The sequence below is a fragment of the Ascaphus truei genome, chromosome 4 (genome assembly GCF_040206685.1).
Source record: "Ascaphus truei isolate aAscTru1 chromosome 4, aAscTru1.hap1, whole genome shotgun sequence".
NCBI lineage: Eukaryota > Metazoa > Chordata > Amphibia > Anura > Ascaphidae > Ascaphus > Ascaphus truei.
The window spans coordinates 398,188,803-398,204,758 of record NC_134486.1 but is presented as its reverse complement, the minus strand read 5'-3'; the positions used below and the strand labels follow the sequence as shown (position 1 = coordinate 398,204,758).

Sequence of the window (15,956 nt, the reverse complement as noted above, 5' to 3'; positions counted from 1 at the left end):
TAACCTTGGGATAGGCACTAACTTGCTGGCTCGCATTGGCCATATGCTAAGGAAGATACCAGGTATATATTGCAATACAGTATATACCAGGCATCTTCCTTCCCAATAAAAATGCATAAATTAACCCATTGGAAGCCGTAGTTGCCATAAAGTCATAGCCTCTAATGCAAACAAGGGGTTAATGCAAAGAACCTAACTACTGCACTACCCATGTTATGTTGTATGTTAAAGGTGGTTAAAAGGGCTTTTCACCATTAAAATGCATTACAGCAAAAACATTTAAAAAAAAAAATCATTGGAATCCATTGATTGTAATTGTGGCTACCTAGGTCCTCAATTGGGGCCTAGGTATAGACATTGGCAATCAATGGTAAGCTTTATAAAAAAAAAATATGAAATTAACCATTTTTAAATACAGTACTTATTCCCCTTGACTACCTTAGTCAAGGGGTGCGCAAACTGCAGGGCGCAAAATTTTCTGGGGAGTGCAGCGGATATAGATGCTCTGTGCTCTTCCCCAAAGCATTTAAATTAAATGTCAGGGGAGCGCGCGCGAGGCCTTTAACTCACTTACCTGGTCTCCGGCTGCCGCGGGGTCACAGGACCTTGTTCCCATTGCAACATCACGTCAGAAAATGCCGGTGAACAGGTAAGGGGGCGGGGCGTGAGGAGGGGGGAGAGCAGGCAAGGGGCGCAGATGGAAAAGTGGCCTTAGTGGCTAACAACAGGTTTTAGATACATTGAGGATGTGAAGGTGGAGCCAAATGTGACACCCAGACAGCGTGCTTGTGGTACTGGGTGATAATGATAGTGCTGCCAACAGTAATTTAGAAGGGGCAGTAGGGCCAGACTTGGGAGGAAGTATGAGGAGCTCCTTCATCATCTTACCCTATAATTAAATGTTATCCGATTTGTCTCTTTAGAGCAAGATTATACTGCTTGTCATACAGTCATTGTATTACTTTATTGTAATTGCAATAAAGACTTGATGTTTCCATTTTAAAATGGCTATCTACAGTCAGTCATTAAACCAACAGAGGCTATCCTCTCGCATACTCCGTCCAGGGTTGCCACCACTCCGGGTTTGACCCGGAGACTACCGGTTTCTGCCACGTATCTCCGGACTATGGGTTTACCTGGTAAATCTCCGAGGGGCAGAGGCGCCATACTCTGGCATCTCCCCCTGAAAATCCCATCAACATGTCTTTGGGTTTATGCATAAGGCACCATGCCCTTAGTTCATCCAGTTTGGGAAGCAGGCTCCAGATATTTATATGGGGGTGACATATAGGCCTTTTTGGAATTTGAAGAGGGTATTCTCAGGGGTATGGGACAGAGTTGGAAAGGGAGGGCCTAGGATAAGTTCAATATCAACTGCTAAAGAGAGTAACAGTATAAGTAGAATACTTTCATGGTAACACAGAGCCATTTGATGTTGATTGGCGCTTGACAAATAAACGATAATATCCTGGACTCTGTCTGAAAATCTGAACACTATGCAAAAATATATATTCTAGGAAAATCTAAATCCAGACCAATTGCTAATTTAAATAATATTTTTAGAGGGTGAATGTAAAATGTTGGCTGTTCATGTAATGTTTTCAAATCCTTTTTTTGCCTTCTTTAAAATTATTTTAAAAGGGTCTTCTAGAGCAGGGTTGAGCAAACTCTTTATGCCAAGCTCCCCTTTTCATCCATAATATTAGTTGGGCTCCTCCAGCCTGATAAAAAAATAAATAAACTTTATTAATCGGTATACAATATAAATGTTAATACAAATACGTAAAAATATCTTTCAACATTTTTAAAACCGCAAAACATGACAAGTTATGTTTTTTATTTTTAAATCTATGTAGTAGGAGCTGTGCTATGGCAACAGCAGACGCCGGAAGTCAGTGAAGACTTCTGGTTTGGCCGCTGGGGCATGCATCTCCCCAGCCGCAGTCCTCCTCTGGGCCCTGCTCTGCTCTGGCGGTCCTCCATCCTCTTCTCCCACCACGGTACTCCTTTGCCACCGCTCTTGTGGCCCTCTGTGTCCTCCTTAAAATATCTCGCGCCCCCCCCCCCCACCAGTTTGCGCACCACTGTATCTAGAGCAAGGATACTGTCACGGGGGACTCCTAGACCGGGTAGGACCTCGGTGGCCGGAACTGCAGGAGAGGCAAGGATTGTTGGGATCACAGGCTGATGTCGGTGGCAGACAGCAAGCAGGATCGTCGTGGGCAAGCAGTGGTCTGCCAACAGGAAGGCAGGAGCAGGGGAGCAGGAACTGAGACTAGGGAGCGGGGACTTAGACTATGGAATAGGGATTGAGACCTGGGAACAAACAGGGACAAACTAGATTACCAGAAAGGGCCATTAATAATGTACAGGACTCCAACACGGAACAGAAGCACGGGCATTGGCATAAAGAGTCTGACAACAAAACAAAAGCAAGGGAGGAACAGGAAACAGGAACAATAAGGACAGAGGACAGGTGCAACAAGAGGAGACAGACAGACAGAGGAACTCCAGAGCAGACAGAAACCAGCAGCACACCTGGTGGACAGAGAAAGGAACTATGGCTAGGAGCAGGATGTCTGGGAGACCCTGACAGATACAATGTGGCGAAAGGTGTCAAATCATTGTACACAAAACGGTTTGTAACACCAGGATTAATGATCAACTAATTTCCATGCCGCAAACTTTGTAGATTCAGTATAGTTCCTCTATCTTTGTCTTGAATTGTATCTAAACACCCCACATCAGAAAAATGTACTTCAATATCAAAAACCCTATCTATTGATTCTATGTCTAGGGATATGTTTTATATTAGATGAAATTGTTACTTCATCTTTCGGAAAATTACATTTTTGTCTAATGCAGTATTGTAGATAGACGGATAAATGCCCTTCAAATGAGTTTTGGGAGTTGGAGTAAGCAAATAGATTAGTAATGAGGGCCGAAATGTAAATGGTTAAAAAGGTATCAACGGCCGTTCAAATTATGGATATTAGCGGTTATACATTTAGAATCCTCCAGATATACAGTATAAAATAAAATCGGTTACTTTCAATGGAATTTTTTTATTTGATTCAGTATATAAGGTGCAGCTTTTTTTTGCCGCCAAATTGTACCACTTTTGCTTTGATACTGTACAGATTTCATAAAGTTAAACCAGCACTAATAATACCTCTGCATCTATATTATTATAAAACAAATCCACCACCGAAAATATATTCTAATTAATTTTCTTTCCTTTCTAATCCTTGTCCTACTTGATTGGGTAGCTTTTCATTCGCCATATAATGGTATTAAAAGGTGCTTCCAAATTACATACAAGAGAAGATACAAAGAAAAAGTAAGAGTTAACAGAATAGTAAAAAACAAAATCCATAAGAAACTGTACCAAAACACATAGCAATGAATGTATTAATGTGGTAAGTCTAATTTACATATGAAATATTGCTATGTTTCAGAGGTGACTTTGCATGATGCAAAATTAATCAAACTACCTTATTTTATACAACAGTTGTACAATCATTCTCTTTGTTATGTGGTACATTAGTGTCAGAATCTGCTCCATCATTCATAAGGTGTGCTAAGTAAGAGCAGTATTTTATCATTTGATGTTACTGTCTGTTTAGAAATATGGAACGATGGAAAGGTTGCATGTTACAGTATGTGATTCTCCAGATGCAAATTATCCCGATGCCATAATGGTTTATGTCCTTGTGTATAGTTTGCACATTCTTCATTTTCTCTTGCGGTTTCCTTGTCACTAATACGCTTAGTAATGCTAAAAACAATCTGCAGTACATGAAAAAGTAAAGGAAATGTATCTGATGTCAGCATTATTTGTAAAAAAAATAATATTTATTTTAAGAATGAAATGTATTTTTATAATACATATTGAAATGTATTAGAGCAGGCTAATCTAAAATGATCCAATGCACATGCCATAGGGATATGTGTTTCAGGTTTGCAGTGAGATTTACCCTTAAAAGTAATAAATATTATTTATATTATATACATGAACACGTAGACATTTTCCTTCTATTTCTTCATTTTTAAGCTGCAGTCCGTGCTACTTTTATTTATTTTTTTGGGGGGGGGGGGGGGTAGCGGGGGTTTGGATATTTTATTTCATATTACTTGAATCGGGGGGGAGGGGGCAATACGCCCGCCTCGCTCTGGAGACCAATAGAAAGTCTCCATCATTCAGACGTGCTCTGCGTCTTTCTATCGGTGACACCGCTGCCATATTTTGTAGATTCCATTTTTTTTTTTGTGTTTCGCACCGACGCAAACTCCAAATATCTCAGGGGCCCCACTGGTTCCCGGAGATTGGGTAGCTGTGGATCGGCTCCAGGGTACCACTCAGTTCAGGTCTAAGAAAAACAAGGATGACTGCTGCTTTCCATTTCAGTAATGAGAGAACTTTCAATTACCAGTAGTTAATATTTACCCCTTACTCTATTGCAATCATATCTAATCGCTGCCATCACCCAAGAAATATGCAAATAAAATATGTATCGATCTTCTATCTGTTGTAGCAAAATGTGTCCAAAAATGTACTTTACATGCAAAGCGTGCAAACCGTTCATTCAGAGCCCAAAGCAACGCTTATTAAAGTTTTGTATTAATATAGAAAAATACAGTGCTTCGGTTATAGAAAAAGGTTACAGAAACATATAGTTACAATAAATGTAGACCAGTTTCTTAAAATAAAAGGATAAAACATAAACAGAAATCTCTATAGACTCAGCAGGGGTGAGCAAACTTTATATGCCGAGCCCCCCTTTTCATCCATGAAATTTCTCGGGGGCCCCCCCTGCCTGATGCCATCAAAATCACATGAAAAATAAAAAATAAAAACTTTTTTAAACGGTATACAATGTAAATACTAATATGTTTAAATACTCACATATTTCAAGAGCTTGCAATTGCAAAATTAGGCAGCGTCCACGCTGCCGCTGAGAGCGGTGACATCACAAACTCTCCAAGCATGAGCACATGGTGTCCTGCATAATTTTGCAAGCACGGACGTGGGTGTATTGGATCGTGGGTGTATTGGATCGTGGGTGTGTGCGTGTGCGCGTGCATTGACTGCTGCCGAGCATGCTTCAACGTCAATTTTGTTTGTCTCGCCAAGCTTGGGAGAGCGTACGTGCACAAAGGTAATCTTTTTGGGGGGGGCATTCATCTACCTCTTTGCTACTTCCCTTCCCTCTCACCCCCCCCCTTTTTTTTCCCTTCCCCCTCCCTTTTTCCTTCTCCCATTCACCTTTCTATTCTCCCTGCTCTTTGGCTTGCTGTACCGAGTGTCATCCACACTCCTACCCACAGTAATAGTAATAATAGCATGTTCTTGTATAGCGCTGCTAATTGTACGCAGCGCTTTACAGAGACATTTTTGCAGGCACAGGTCCCTGCCCCGTAGAGCTTACAATCTATGTTTTTGGTGCCTGAGGCACAGGGAGATAAAGTGACTTGCCCAAGGTCACAAGGAGCCGACACCGGGAATTGAACCAGGCTCCCCTGCTTCAAACTCAGTGCCAGTCAGTGTCATTACTCCCTGAGCCTCTCCTCCCGTATTATTTATTATTTAATTTTTTCCGTTTTCAATGTTGTGTTTTCACTTTTTTTTTAATTATTTCTGTACCTTCATAGTATGATTGATACAGTGGCAGCCTACCCTTTCACTTGCAGAGGATCGCAACGAAGCAGGTTGCCAGCAGAGGATAGCAGGAACACAGCGCTATTGTGGGGCAGACACCGTAAGGAGGCGTGTTTGATATCACAGCGCTGGGGCGTGCTCCTCCCCTGTACCTCCGAAGCCCCCATGCGTGCGCACACAATCACGTGGCCGCCACCTGCACTATCCTGTTCGGCTGCCTGCGTACAGCTTTTTTGCCCTCCCGCGCACAGGGTCTGCCGGCCCGCGCACACCAGGTTTTGCCACCTGCGCCACCCCCCACCATTTTGCGAACCGCTGCATTTAATCACAACACTCACACATACTCAATCACAACTCTCACAGACACAGTACACATACTCAATCACAGCACACTCAGACACTGCGCACACACACACACTCACACTCTCAGACACTACACACACACACTCACTTACACACACTTTTACCTGGGGGGGAGGGGTATAGTACTCTGCATGCTTCCGTCCCCCGTGTGGGGGAAACAGACAGGAGGAGGTGGGGCTGTCTGTGTGCAGGGAAGGCTCCGATGAGTGCAGAGAAGCAGCAAGGCCCCGCACCCACAGCAAGGCCCCGCGCACAGCCCCCCCTAAATAATCCTGTGCCCCCCAGTTTGCGCACCACTGCTATAGAGTACGTTACCATATGTCATAATGTAGGTATTTCCCTCACTGAAGGTCATTGAGGTCACATGAGAAGAAGAAAATTAACGTGTTCTGATTTCAAAACACACCTGTTGAATTCTGATTGTAATAACTTCTTGCCAAGACTTATGTACCATTATTCTCGGGAGTCATATCAATAGGTTCAGGCGTGTTTGCTGAATGTAATACCTAATTTTAACCGGCTTGCTCCTGTATTTGAGCGGCAAGTGGATATCTGTCCCTTGTCACCTAAACATTATTTATTTATAAAATGTTTTACCAGGAAGTAATACATTGAGTTACCTCTTGTTTTCAAGTATGTCCTGGGCACAGTTATAATGACAAATACATAGTTACATTGTGTGAAAATGGTTATACAGTACATAATATACAAGACATTGTATGCACAGTTAAAGATAATATAAATTATAGGCGATTATAACAGTTACAGACCAGATTAAAATGTAAGACAGCTTTAGTTTTGAAATAACTTAGACTGGTGGTGGAAGTGAGTGTCTCCGGTAGACTATTCCAGTTGTGGGGTAAACGTTAAGAGAAGGAGGAGCGGCCGGATACTTTGTTGAACCGTGGGACCATGAACAGTCTTTTGGAGTTACAGTACATCTCAGATGATAAGTGCTGCATGTGGTAGGGGTGAAGAGCTTGTTCAGATAGGCGGGTACTGTAGCTTGCCTAGAAAGTATTTGAAGGCAAGACAGGAGAGATGAACTTTGCGCCTAAACTCAAGTGATGACCAATCTAGTTCTTTGAGCATTTTGCAGTGATGTGTATTGTAATTGCATTGGAGGACAAAGCGGCATTGAGTTAAAGAGGGTATCAAGTTTACTGAGGTGAGTTTGGGGTGTTGTGCCATATACTATGTCCCCATAGTCTATAATTGGCATCAGCATCTGCTGTGCAATGTGCTTTCTGACCAGCAGACTTAGGGAGGATTTGTTCCTATATAGTACACCAAGTTTGGCATAGGTTTTGGATGTCAGGGTATCAATCTGCAACCCAAATGTTAAATGGGAGTCAAGCCATATGCCCAAATATTTTAAACTAGTAGCAGGGGCTTGGATAGTATTAGAGTTGGTTCTGATCTGTAGCTCCTTCATTGGAAGCTTTAGAAATGTAGCCTTGGTCCCAAATACCATTGTTACAGTCTTGTCAGTGTTTAGAAACAGTTTGTTTTGAGAAATCCAATTTTCAAGTCTCAAAAAGTCAGATTGAAGTATGTGTCCAAGGTCAGAGAGCTTAGGGCTGTGTGCATATAAGATTGTGTCATCCGCATACATGTGTATTGTGGCTCCCTTACAAGCTGTGGGAAGATCATTCATGAACACTGAGAAGAGTAGGGGCCCCAGAACAGAGCCTTGAGGGACACTGCAAGTGATATCCAAGGGGTTGGAGTTTGCGCCTGAGATAGACACGTTGGGATCTACCTGAGATGTAGGAATTAAACCAGGTTAAAGCATGCTCCCCTATTCCAGAGCGCTGGAGTTAGTTTAGCTAGATAACATGATCAACAATATCAAAAGCCTTTGCAAATTCTAGGAATATTGTACCAGTAAGTTGTCCCAGTTCCATTCTACACTGGATCTCATTGCAAACTTTTAGGATGGTAGTTACCGTGGAGCGTTTGGTGCGAAAGCCAGATTGGAATTGGCTAGGGAAATTTGTCTTGGTATTGTGATCACTTAATTGGGAGTGAACACATTTTCCCCTCACTTTGGATAGTATTGGGAGAAGAGAGTAGTTTGAGACTGTTTTTGTCCCCACCGTTGAAGATTGGGAACAGATACAAACCAGCGCCCGTAGTAATATATGTCCATTGAGTCCATTAAATCCAAATAGGGGGAGAGTCCAAAGGGTCCAATGAGGGAAAGTACTCCAATCAGGGGGTCCGTGACATGTGGACAGAGAGAAAAAAGAAAATCCATAGTGTATACTGTATCAGTTAATGGATAAAACACTGCACAAAAACAAAAAGGGGACATTAAACAAACAACAGAATACATACACATAAAACACTAAAGCTAAAATAAAATAACTATTTATTAAAACAAAGGAGCCTGCTGCAGCGGGTCATCAAGGAGTTAAAACCCTACTTACAGCAGGACCGGAATTAGTGAGCGTGTGAAAACCAAGCAGGGACGGATGCCAGATGCAGAGGGTCCTCTGTGGACTCTCAGATGTGTAGTGTATGTCTCTATTCCCTCCGACTTTAGGAAGTTCCCAAGATGGATGCAGGGGAAGGGAAGATGCACACAGCTGCACTCGTCTGATACAGCCTCTCTCGCGATGATGTCGTATCCTGCTACGGTGGTCAGGAACGCTACACACAGCCATCTTTCTCCAAGGCGCCGTGACCTTTGACCCTACGCGTTTCATGCTGTTCCTAGCGTGAAACACGTTGAGGGGGAGATCGTGGTGTAGCCGTGTGTCTGTGAGGCTTCAATAAAGTTTTTTCTACTAACCCGGAAGTACCTTCAAGTTTGTCACGGACAGTAGCACCGGAACTCTTTTCTTCCATATCCTTAAGACCTGACCTGTTTGGGTTCCCTGAGGACTGGAGTTGGGAAACCATACCGATCAGTACAACTGACCTGCATATTCCGTTCTGGAGTGTCTCTAATTCCTGTGTCCCTGTATACAGTATGCACTTTTTCTATGAAAATATTGGTGTCTTGCATTGTGTAAATGCTTCAGTGCCACAAAAGGTTTGTATATCAGATGCGATTTCATGGTAATTTCAAATCTTTACACTGTGTGCAGTAACAAATTAAAAACGTGTATTAAGCCATAGGGAAAAGGAAATAACTTTTGTGCAGATTACATAACACTTTTAACAAATTGTGTTGTCTGTTAACTAGATCACATGGCCTTCTACCAGACTTACCAGCCACAATGTTGCCTTGAATTTAAAACAGCCCCACAAAACATTAGTTTTTACCACCTGATTAATATCAGTCTTGTTCATATCCCGTTCTGTAAACCTGGGAAACTTCTACTTCAGAAATTAGAATGTGGAATTGCTGCTGTTGACCTAATTTGTAATATTGTACAATATAGTGAACGTGAGTAAAATGTGCATATAGTAGCCAAGGGATGGCACTCCAAAGCTTTTCTTTTCGTTATGGTCCCTGAGAAAGAATAATGCAGCAGACACGTTTTGGATCAGACTGCATGTGAATTAGTTCATGAAAGGAAGCTGCTGATCGTTTTGTTGTAGTTTGTCCTTGAACAGTCCAGCTATTCTCTGGTCTCACAGCGTCTCTGATTCTCTATCAGATGAGAGCAAATAACACTTTAGGAAGGGCGAATAATCCTGGAGGTTTGCATGTGGGTGGGTGAGTGAGAGTGTTTGATCCTATGTACTATACAAACATGACTTACTGTAAGCTTTATAAATATGGCCAGGTCTCCCTCTGGGCTTCCCCTTGGTTCCCCGCTTACTACCGTTAGAGCGGGGGAACCATTGGCGTGTGCAGGGAGATGTCAGGATGGCGAGCGGGTCGCCGGAGGTCCGCGGCGCACCCGACAGCGGGGGCTGCCATGTTGGATTGCGCACGCACGCGCAGACTACACGTTGCGTATGCACAGGCTGGCCTGGGGGAGCGGCGGCCTTTATCTGGACTACATTCTACACCGGCACAGCTTAGTCTAACAAAAGACGGGAGCTGGCCGGGCACGTGACGGGCAAGTCGGGGAAAGTTGCGTGCGCGCTCCCCGCACGTTCCCCTGACTTTCCCGCGGCTCAATAGCGCTTTCTATTGAAAGCGCCCGAGGTGCTGGAAAGCGGCCGCGAACCTTCCCGGTTCGCGGCGGGGTACTGGCTGCGCGGCACCCGCGGTTTTTTTTTAACTGCGGTGACGGCCGCATGAGGATAAACAGTGTCGCCACTGTATCCCAGCAGCCCATGGGGCTGCTAGTCAGATGGGGAAACAGCCAATGGGGCTACAGCATTTCTCCTGCAACAACATTGATACATTTGGCACGTCTGCACCACGAGTCAGTCGGAGCTGGGACACGGTAGGGTGAAGGTGTATGTGCAGGGTGTCTGTGGCCCCCAATAGGCCTAAGCTAGGCCCTGACTCCCCTGTAAGCTTGTGGCTGCTACAGGGACAGGCCCTTAGACAGGGACACTGCCCCATTAGCTGATCAGTATCAGGGCCACAGCAGCGACGCCGCACAGATTTTGCGCCTGTTGTCCGAGAACAGATACCACCCCACTTGGAAGCGGACGCAATCACTGACGGCACTGGATCAGACGGTTCTATCATCAGCTGGTGGTACCGGGTGTTGGAGCACCACCTACAAGTGCACCAACTATAACACTTATTGTGGGCAGCACTGACACACACTTCTGGGTGGGTTGGCTACTGTGAACACCAGGTTGGGTAGGTGCCCAGGGCACCTCAGTACATTGCGGACACTCCCACCGGGTTGTGGACCAAGTAGTTAGACAGTGGAATACAGTGTGTGGGTAAGGCCATGCGACGCCTGAGTTATGTGTTACCATTTGCATGTCAGTAAACCTGTTATTATATACGCTGTGTGTACTTATTGCATTGGGTCCTGTGAAGGGGTTATCCGGCGCTGTCAGGATTCCTCACAGGTGGAGGCGCTGTCACCAGACGGTCCAGGTACACCCCAGGCTCCCAGCAGCGGTGGTTCAGGCCTTTTGTGAGTCACAGGTAAAGCACCACATACATTCAGTAGCCACCACATCTCCCATAGGGTGGGAGAAACGGCGCTACATAAAGAAAAATTCTAAACCAATCATCCATATAGCAGTCATAGTAGCATATACAGTATAGACAAAACTGTTTGGTTTCTTCCTGTATCATCTTTATTATGGTTAATGTTTTCGTACAATCCAGGGGGAGCATGTGGGGAAAAAAGACAATAGAGCAAACAATATAAGTGCAGACATTCATCATCTTTATTATGGTACACAAATATATTAATGAAGTTCTTTTTGGAAGAGAGCGAACCATTGCACCAGTATTATTTATATTACGATCTACTAATTATTTGCGTGTATCAAAATTGAATGTTAGCATTCATTTGCTGATTAGAATTCGTTATTTTTGGGGGGATCCTTACAGCAGATTTGAATGGACAATGGATTGATGCTATTCTCCCTTTTTTTTTTTTAACGCTGTACTCTAGCCTTTTTAATTTCTGGCTTCCTACCTGTATAACGCCCTTCTCTATCCAGCATTCGCTAATTCACGTTCCTTCCCACCTTTAAGTCACGCCTAATATCTCACGTCCTCAATTAAGCACTTGGTTAAGCCCAAGTCTCACAATTCTGATACACTCCTTTCAAAGCTGCAGACCAAGCAATATCATAAATGTTTTTTTTTTTTTTTTTTTTTAAATCAGTTCTGTATTATGAGAAAATACTTGTAGTATTTAAAAAACAAAACCATAAATTAGATTTTTAATGTATTGTAATGTAACTAGCATGTTTTGTTTATATAGCAACCATTTACAAAGTCACATCCCCTTCCTCTTCTGAAACAGGCTCTGGTGCATCCTTTTTTGAGCCTTGCCCTCTCTCTAGCAGTGCACCAATTGTATCTAGTGACTGCCTGGTCAGATAATCTTCCCCACAGAACTTTGCATCTTTGGTCCTCTTTTGCTGCACTGACAGCCATTTAGTGAACCCCCGAGCCAAATCTTCGCCGATCGATCACAGGAGAACGGTTTGATCGACAGTTTAGCTAATTATCATTGTGTGGATTGTATTGATGCACATATTAAAGGGAAAATAAATTAATAACGGCAGCTTGGACTGTTGCTTTAAATGTGTTCTCTTCTGCACATGCTACTATTTATTACATCTCTTATTAGTCCATTTAGATTGTAAACTGTACAGGGCAGGAACTGCCTGAATCTTATTTTTTTTTTTTACTTCATGTTTCACACTTGTGTAACTTTGTGTATTATCTCTCTAAAATGTCCATATTGTAACTTGGTAATGCAACTGTGCTGTATATAAATATAACCTTCTTACAGTTAAATAACATTTAGTGTACTAGTCTATCTAATGACTGATTTACTTCTGTCTTTGCACGTATCATATGTCAATAGACAGCCAATAGAATGTTGGTTATACAGTAGTAGGAATAATTATGTATTTTGCGAACTGACAATGTGTTTTATGCCAGTGCGGGCATGGCATCTACAGTATTTGCTGCTTAGCATTTTGTTTCAGTGTTAGAAGACATTACATGTCATTTAGACCAGTTGTTCACAAACCTCTTTTAAGGGTCCTGAGCAGTACAAGGCTTTTTGAGCAACCAATCAACATTCTGTTTATTTGCAAATTGTAGTTGAGGCCTGTAATCCCCAATGAGAGATTGAGAACCACTGATTTAGGCTGATATTCAATATGCTGTGAAGCAGTTTCCCTGGGCTGGAGAATCTAAGCTCCATTTTAATAGCAATACGTTGTTCTCTGTCACAGATAAGCAGCTCCTCAGTGTTTCGAATAAGGGTCTTGGATAGACAGCCTAAAATGTATTGTTAGAAATAAATAAAAAATCCAAGAACTGTTGCATCCAATAAAAACTCATTGTACGGGTTTCATTGAAGTTTGCAACATCTTTTTTTCAACTTCACACTCTCTTTTTTTTTTTTTTTTAGGATAAACTACCCACCTTTATCAAGACATCAAATGTACGAGAAAGAGGTAATTTTCCCCCGACTTTTCTAGATCAATTTTTGGACTTGCAGTTCTGAAACAAAATCTCTAAAGACATTTTGTTAAATAATTATAAAACTCATCAACTCCAAATACAATTGAGACATTTAGATTGTAGAAACTAAATTTCTTTCAAGAGGTTTTAGTTCAGACTCCCATTTGGCAGTTGACATGTTTCAGGAGAAGCTTATCAACCTCCAGCGTGATTAAATGTACACAATTGTTATGTTAACCTTGTCTGTGCCCTGGGACAGAGGTACTACGTCATGGGTTCTGGCACCCTGGATGCTGCATGACGCAGTCACTATGTCCCCCAAAAAGGCTAAATTTGTTAGGGGAGGTCACGATTTGAAGTGATGGTGGACAGAAGGGGGGATGAATCCTTTCCTTCTGTTCCATCATCAGTGACTGCACGATCACGTGACCGCTTTGGAGAGTGGTCACATGATTGTGAGTGCCAGAGGGGCCGCGGTTCTATGGCTCCACAGAACTTCTGGCACTAAAAGGAGCTTAGTTTTTCAGCGGTCCGACAGTTGGTGCTTATCTTGGGGAAACCAGTTAATTGGCTACATGCTCTTAGAGCAGGGCGAGGATGAAAAATGGGCGCCAGACTTTTTTTGTAAATAAAAATAAAATGTCTTTAACAACAACAAGGGTTTGTTACAGCATTAATAACCTCTCCCAGGTGATTCATAAGCCTCAAGCTGAGGGGAGGCACTTTACTTTAGGATCTTACAAAGGTTATCCCAGAGCAGGCTTGTACTAGTCTTGGAATGGGGTGTGTCTTTTCAGTTGAGATAAGTGAGATCTCTTAGGACCCTCAATTACTCACATGACAGCTGTTGACAATCCTCCCAATGCTTGTGAAGTCTTTTGGCCTGTTGCCCTGTCTGAAATAAGCTTGGATCTTTGCGATGTGGTAGACCTCAGGAAAGGGAGACAAAATACATACACACTACCATAGTGCATGATCCAGGGTAAAGAACTGATAAACTAGGTGTATAAGGCAGAGGATAACAATTTAATAAAACGGTATGAAAATAAAATAAATTATAAAATACAGGCTGTATGCACATACAGCGTGCTCACAACTTGACATTAAAAATGGTGATGACCTTGGTCACTTCCGTCATACCCTCCTCCGCCGTGGGTAAAAATTGAAAACCTACTCGCATCAAGTGGCTAGGTCTCAAGCCTTAATGTGGACAATTTCACACGCATAAGGATCTTCTCCCGTCTGTGAATGGTGCTCTCCGTCAGCTTCGTGGCGCCCACTCCTCCGAATCGACTGCTGCTCCCGATGACGTCACTCACTGTGCTCCCAATACGGTGTCCTTGCTGTGCCATAATGGATTGTGGCACAGCAAGGACACCATAGTGGGAGCACAGTGAGTGACGTCATCGGGAGCAGCGGAGCGGTAGCCGATTCGGAGGAGTGGGCGCCATGAAGCTGACAAGCTGACGGAGAGCACCATCCACAGACGGGAGAAGATCCTTATGTGTGTGAAATTGTCCACATTAAAGTTTGAGACCTAGCCACTTGATGCGAGTAGGTTTTCAATTTTTACCCACGGCGGAGGAGGGTATGACGGAAGTGACCAAGGTCATCACCATTTTTAATGTCATGTTGTGAGCACGCTGTATGTGCATATAAGTGTATTTTATCATTTATTTTATTTTCATACTGTTTTATTAAATTGTTATCCTTTGCCTTATACACCTACAGTAGCTTATCAGTTATTTACTCTGGATAATGCACTATGGTAGTGTGTATGTATTGTGTCTCCCTTTCCTGAGATCTACCACATCGCAAAGATCCAAGCTTATTTCATCTTAGACCATCGTGTTTATTGAGCCTCAGCGCCAGAGAGGTCTGTTTTTTGCTTACATCTATATACTGGACATAAGACACCCAGTGGACTTTTTAAGCGGCTTTTGGACATTGTCACAGGACTATCACATGGGACTTTATGTCTTGAAGTAATTTTTGTGTGTGTTTGATTTTCATTCACATTATTGAAATTCACAATTAGTTTGATTTATTATTAGTAGTAGATATTAGCGCTTTTTGTACACTAACTATTCATCTGTATCCCTGACTAAACCACAAGGGAAATTATGTTGCCTAGTTTACCTTCTAAATATTTAAGACTCCTACAGGCCAGTTAGATTACTAATGAAACAGAACTAAAACTGGCTCACTCAACTGGGAGTTGAGCTTTTATACTATAAGACCTAACCCTTCTGTCCCCCTCGCCCCCCACCCCACCTTAACTAAGCTGAGGGAGACCACACAGGTATGTTAACTCAGGGCTCATAACGTCATGTTATCAAAATCGGAAACAGACGTTATGTTCCCTGAGATTAACACAAATCCAGAAGGCTAATTATATGCAAAAATAACGCCCGGTACTGACCTCATTAGAATAGGCTTAACACCATGTTACGGTAGCACTGCCTTGTGTTGACTTAACAGTACTCGCATTACACCACACCTACCTAACACTCCCTAAAGACCCTGGAATATGGGTTTTGAGGGAGATTTCTATTTTACTCAAGTCCCCAGTGCTATATATATCCCCTCATACACCTTCAAACAATATGTGTAGAGACACTTGTGTACAAAAAGGAGCATGCCTGAGATATCTTGGATATATGCAAATAAGAGTCATTTAAATATACTTTGTGTATCCTTATAGTACACCTTGCTCAAAGGTTTTGTTACTGCTTCTTCTAATCCTTCCTGTTTCTCCTGTACACAAACTTCTTCCTGTTTTGATCTTTTTCATATTTAAGCTGTCTTCTGTTCCCCTGGAAAAGTTTCTTACGGTAATATCCCACCCTATCACTGCCTCTTACAGAGGGGAGTTTAAATACTTGCTAATGGAGCATCTGAACT

The 15,956-nt window shown here is 42.7% G+C and overlaps 1 protein-coding gene across 7 annotated transcripts in view; it reads left to right on the top strand.

The window, feature by feature from the left end:
* The window catches only part of EPHX2 (epoxide hydrolase 2), a 384,986-nt gene that overhangs the window by 151,764 nt on the left and 217,266 nt on the right, over positions 1-15,956 (top strand). For all 7 annotated transcript variants that reach the window (XR_012801228.1, XR_012801227.1, XR_012801226.1 and 4 more), the window contains exon 14: positions 13,000-13,045. Coding sequence is in view for 4 of the 7 variants with exons in the window: in XM_075598616.1 (XP_075454731.1) it covers positions 13,000-13,045 (46 nt within the window). In the remaining 3 variants the exon portion in view is untranslated. The remainder of the gene's footprint in view (positions 1-12,999; positions 13,046-15,956) is intronic.